This window comes from Notothenia coriiceps, unplaced genomic scaffold (assembly GCF_000735185.1).
Source record: "Notothenia coriiceps isolate Sejong01 unplaced genomic scaffold, NC01 NC01_scaffold00000339, whole genome shotgun sequence".
Taxonomy (NCBI): domain Eukaryota; kingdom Metazoa; phylum Chordata; class Actinopteri; order Perciformes; family Nototheniidae; genus Notothenia; species Notothenia coriiceps.
Genome location: NW_011333040.1, coordinates 4,444,577 through 4,449,576, shown reverse-complemented (window position 1 = coordinate 4,449,576; position 5,000 = coordinate 4,444,577). Strand labels below are relative to the sequence as shown.

General features: G+C 43.6%; 1 protein-coding gene across 1 annotated transcript in view; it reads left to right on the top strand.

Moving 5' to 3' along the window:
- The window catches only part of glmna (glomulin, FKBP associated protein a), a 458,443-nt gene that overhangs the window by 450,999 nt on the left and 2,444 nt on the right, over positions 1 to 5,000 (top strand). Inside the window, exons 7-14 of the mRNA XM_010768641.1 lie at positions 386 to 567; positions 1,658 to 1,711; positions 2,044 to 2,074; positions 2,313 to 2,402; positions 2,485 to 2,526; positions 3,753 to 3,826; positions 3,909 to 3,993; positions 4,113 to 4,222. Of these exons, the coding sequence (XP_010766943.1) occupies positions 386 to 567; positions 1,658 to 1,711; positions 2,044 to 2,074; positions 2,313 to 2,402; positions 2,485 to 2,526; positions 3,753 to 3,826; positions 3,909 to 3,993; positions 4,113 to 4,222 (668 nt within the window). The remainder of the gene's footprint in view (positions 1 to 385; positions 568 to 1,657; positions 1,712 to 2,043; positions 2,075 to 2,312; positions 2,403 to 2,484; positions 2,527 to 3,752; positions 3,827 to 3,908; positions 3,994 to 4,112; positions 4,223 to 5,000) is intronic.

Here is a 5,000-nt window from a genome sequence, read left to right as displayed (position 1 = left end):
GTACGTACGTACGTACGTAACGTAACGTACGTACGTACGTACGGTAGGTACGGTACGGTAGGTACGTTACGTACGTACGTACGTACGTACGTACGTACGTACGTACGTAGTAGTAGTACGTACGTACGTACGTAGTACGTACGTACGTACGTACGTACGTAGTACGTACGTCGTCGTACGTCGTGTGTGTGTGTGTGTGTGTGTGTGTGTGTGTGTGTGTGTGTGTGTGTGTGTGTGTGTGTGTGTGTGTGTGTGTGTGTGTGTGTGTGTGTGTGTGTGTGTGTGTGTGTGTGTGTGTGTGTGTGTGTGTGTGTGTGTGTGTGTGTGTGTGTGTGTGTGTGTGTGTGTGTGTGTGTGTGTGTGTGTGTGTGTGTGTGTGTGTCAGACCAGCCTGAGTGCTGTGGGCGAGTCCCTCCCCAGCCTGGTGTTCCAGCCCCTGCTGAGGAGGAGGCAGGTCCCGGGCTTCCTGGAGGAGGAGGTGCGGTACCCCAAAGAGTCTCTGGCCTGCCTGGCCCACCTGCTGTTCGTCCACCACCTGGCGGCTGACGCTTTCCCCAGTGTCTTCAGGTACCAGAGAGCAATATCTGCTGTCATAGAGGTGTCAGGGCTCTGATGCCCTGTAGGAGCTTCCTCCAAAGTGGATAGATATGAACAATGGACAGTACTGACGGTCATTTGTACAGCTTAAACACCTAATAGAAGGGGGACTTTCAACCTGGACCCCATTTTTCTTCACTTTTTTATGTCCAAGTGTCTTATGGTGACAACAGTTATTTAAATAGGTCCTAGCCTCTGACAGGCTCAGATAGACAGATTATATACAAAATATCTGTATTTCTGAGAAATAAAACGTTTGCTTTAGCTTTCAACTTGATGCAGTCTGTTTCTAACCAAGTCTCGCTCGTTCTGCAATCTTGCGTTGCAACCACATTGTCAGAATCGGATGAATATTTAGCCAGGAAATATATTTTGGATAAAACTCAGCTACGCTTCAACAACAAACTCTGACAACACCTAGGCCCTTTCTCATTTCTTTAATTCCCCTCCTCGACTCCCCTCATCGACTCCTATCCTCGTGTCTTAGTCCCGCCCACAGGAGATGCGAGCGGAGGACTGAGGAGGGGAACTGAGGAGAGAGGAGGGGAAGCAGCAGGCGGTTAGAGAAATGAGAACTCCTCTCCTCTGAGCGGTCATTTTAAATAGACGTCCATTAATGATGACAGGAGGCACAGCAGCCCTCTGTCTGATGGACAGATGTGTTCATAACACACACACACATATATATATAAATATATACAATTTCAGATTTCAAACAAGTATGAGAGCACTCTCATAATAACGTAACACTATCAGAGAGTGGATATATGCCCCTCTCTCACTCATATTCCACAGTTGTCATTGGCCCACAAGTGACATGAAACAATGACATGGTTGTGTGAAACTTATATTATTAAAGAAATGATTAAATTGACGTTGCAAATGTTCTCCTGAGCCATCACATCGCTTTCACTCTATACTGGACCTAACTCAGCAAAGCCTCTTAAATTCCAGGACATAAGAAAATAGGGTCCAGGTTAAAATAAAAGAAAGTACCCTTTTAAAATAATATCCTGAATTAAGATGCATTGTTAACCCTCCTGACCCTCTGTGTTCACAGTCCTGTGTTTGCTCTCCGGTGTAACATGGAGCACGTCTACCTGCTGTTGTCCAGGTGAGTACACACAGACCCAATATCATTTCATTAGCATTAGCTCAGTTTTACTGCACCGCTGGCAGTGTGCATGATAGTTAGCTTTCATAAAACAATGTATAAAGCATAAATGAGGATGTACTTTGTCAAAAATGTACATCATCAAGCCGAACAAAGCCATGTGAAGGAGATTGATCAAAAACAAAGTCTTAATGAAATTCAAGATAAAATAATCAGGGTGCTTCCACAGCATAACCACTATTATATTGCAGAAATGCAAACTTCTTCAGGTTAATGTCTGGTGTGTGCTGTGTTTGAGCTGAACCCTCATAACTTGTTTTTTTTATTGACAGAACTGAGGAGTCCAGGATTCAGAAAGGACTGGTGAGTTCAACTGAAACATACATTTCAAGATTATTTGTTTGTTTTTTGCAACATGCTCGAGATTTGTATTGTGGTTACTGTTCAAATATAACCCAGGTGATTTGTAGCTTCAAGAGAAAAAAGGATGAAAATGTTCTGATACTCGTCCAGCTGTTATAGAGAACTGGATCTTAAGATATCCATTCTTATTACTAAGCTTCCACAGTCTAACCTAAATGCTGTGTGATCTCCATCTCAGGAGCTGTATGAGAAGAGCCTGGTGCGGGTGGAGGACGGCAGCCTGCCTGCAGACCTGCTGGAGATCAGAAGCTTCCTCACCGTCCCTCAGGTGATTCAGGATCAGCTGTTGCTCTGCTGGGACCCTCACAGCGTTATGATGCTCACTGATTGATTTCCCTGTTTGTTTCCAGAACTTGGTGAAGGTGATGACGTTATGTACGAGGCATGATTTGGTAAGTCTTCGCATTAGCAGATGATTTAGCAATCGTGTGCAAAGGCTACATTAGGTGTAATATATATACGGTAATTCAATATAATATACTGTAGTTTGCGATATATTCATTGTCCTATGTGTTTTAGTTTTTAACCTTTTAAGGTTCTTTGTATATTTCAATTTCAATTTGGTGTAAATACTTGTCTTTGTTATTTTTTAATGCGAAATAGTTTCTTAAAAATACTTATTTTATGACCTATATTTTGTACCTACTATTGCAACTTATTCTCTTAGAATGTTTATGTTTGCACCACCAGACACCATATCAAATTCCTTGTATGTGTAACGTACCTGGCAATAAACTTGATTCAGATTCTGAACAATAAGGCAATAGATAATGGACTTAAAGGGACAGTTCACCCTAAAATCTAAAACATATATTTCTCCTCCTAACTGTAATGTTTTTCATCTATCGAGATTGTATGGCAATGATGACCCGGATACTTAAGATAATCCAAAGACTTTGATTTGGGCGGTTTCATTTAGGGAACGACCTTCTTGTTGACCTTACCAACAGGAAGACGGTAGCATGCATCTGCACCGGGATGAGGTGTACACTTTTGTAAACCCTTTCGCCCATTGTTTATAATTCACATGTAAAATGTGCTTTTTCCATGTGAATTTGAATCAAAATGCTATTTCACATGTAACTAGAAGTGCACTCGGAGATTCATCCCCAATCTCGCATGCTTTCTTTTAAAATATTTATTTAGTGATATAAAGGTTAATGTACATGGTCTTCCCCTCTGCCGACTGTACATCAGCTAGCTCAGGAGAACCTCTGGGGGTGTGGCATGCTTTCATCTACAAAGTCATTCAGTATGAAACTGTTCTCAACAAGCTCTGTAGATTATCTTCAGTAACTGGGTCAAGATTTCTGAAAAGAGACATTGCTATTAAGTTTTTCAAAAAATCTTTTGGGTGCTCTGAGCGCCACATGCTGAGTGCCATTTAGTTTCTTCTTTGAGGGGGAGGAAGGCAACTCTAACACTCTGCAACTCACACTAAGACAATTTAGAGACAGTAGGAAGCACTGTAGGTAAGAGGAACACATTGATTTGATTTGAAATGTCCCTTTAACGATGGCTTGGATTTAAATTAGGTCCCACTTCATTTGTATCTATTATTTTCTAGAGGATTTTTGTATAATAGATATTCTTTTAATATTTCCTTCTGTGCCCACAGAGAACCAGAGGTCTGAAGGTGCTGCAGCTGAGCATCGATAAGCTCAACACTGAAGCCAAGTACAACTTTTTCCAGTAAGTTCCACTTGTCTTCCATAAACATCTCCTCCTGTCCCACCCTGCAGCAGACTGACTCTCAACTCTACCTTTGTTTCAGGTACATGCTGAAAACCAGCAGTCACTCAGGAGTGGAAGGCTACGTCATCAAAAACATCAAGAATCAGATCGACGCTGCGCTGCAGGTCTGATGCTGAACTAAGAGCTACATTATGGTTGTGTACTGTAGTCCAAAATGTCTTATACAAAGCATCTTTCTTTCCTTCCTTCCTTCCTTTCCTTCCTTCCTTCCTTCCTTCCTTAGCCGGGGAACAGTAACTCGTGGTTTGAGGGGGCGCAGCTGCTGCCTCTGCTGAGGAAGGTTCTGGTTCTGCCCGACGGGCCGGAGACCGACCTGCTGCAATACCTGGACAGGTCAGCACACTCAACACTGCATCCATTTTATATGCCCCAGCTCATTGGAACATTTCCCAGCATGTATTAGGGCGAGAGTTCATAGCAACTACACCAGTGGTTTTCAAACTGTATGGAGGTTATGCAGGGGGGGGCGCGGGAAGAAATTGTAAACAAACACTGCTCGAAAATAAATCTACAAAATGGAGACGTTTTTAACACGGCCGTCAAAGCAGCTGAGTCCGGAGCTTAAGGTCGTTTTGTCCGATGTTATAACCACCGTCAATTACATCAAAACAAGACCACTGAAAGCTTGCCTTTTCTCCGCATTGTGCGAGGGGATGGGCTCCGAGTACACAGCTGTTCTTTTTCACAGCGAGTCCCGATGGCTCTCTCGGGGAAAAAGTGCTGTCNCAGGAACACGGGGAGGGCTACAGGCGCTCATCAAGCGCGTTGCACCGAGAGCAGTGTGGACGCACTTTATAATACACAGAGAGGCACTCGCGTCAAATCAGCTGAGTCCGGAGCTTAATGCCGCTTTGTCCGATGTTTTAACCACCGTCAATTACATCAAACAAGACCACTGAAAGCTCGCCTTTTTTCCGCATTGTGCGAGTGGATGGGCTCCGAGTACACAGCTGTTCTTTTTCACAGCGAGTGCCGATGGCTCTCTCGCGGAAAAGTACAGTCCAGGGTGCTGGCGCTTAAAGATGAGATCAGAATCTTCTTGGAGGAGGAGGGGAACGATCTTGCCAGCAAGTTTAATGATGTACACTTCCTCATGAAACTGGCGACATGT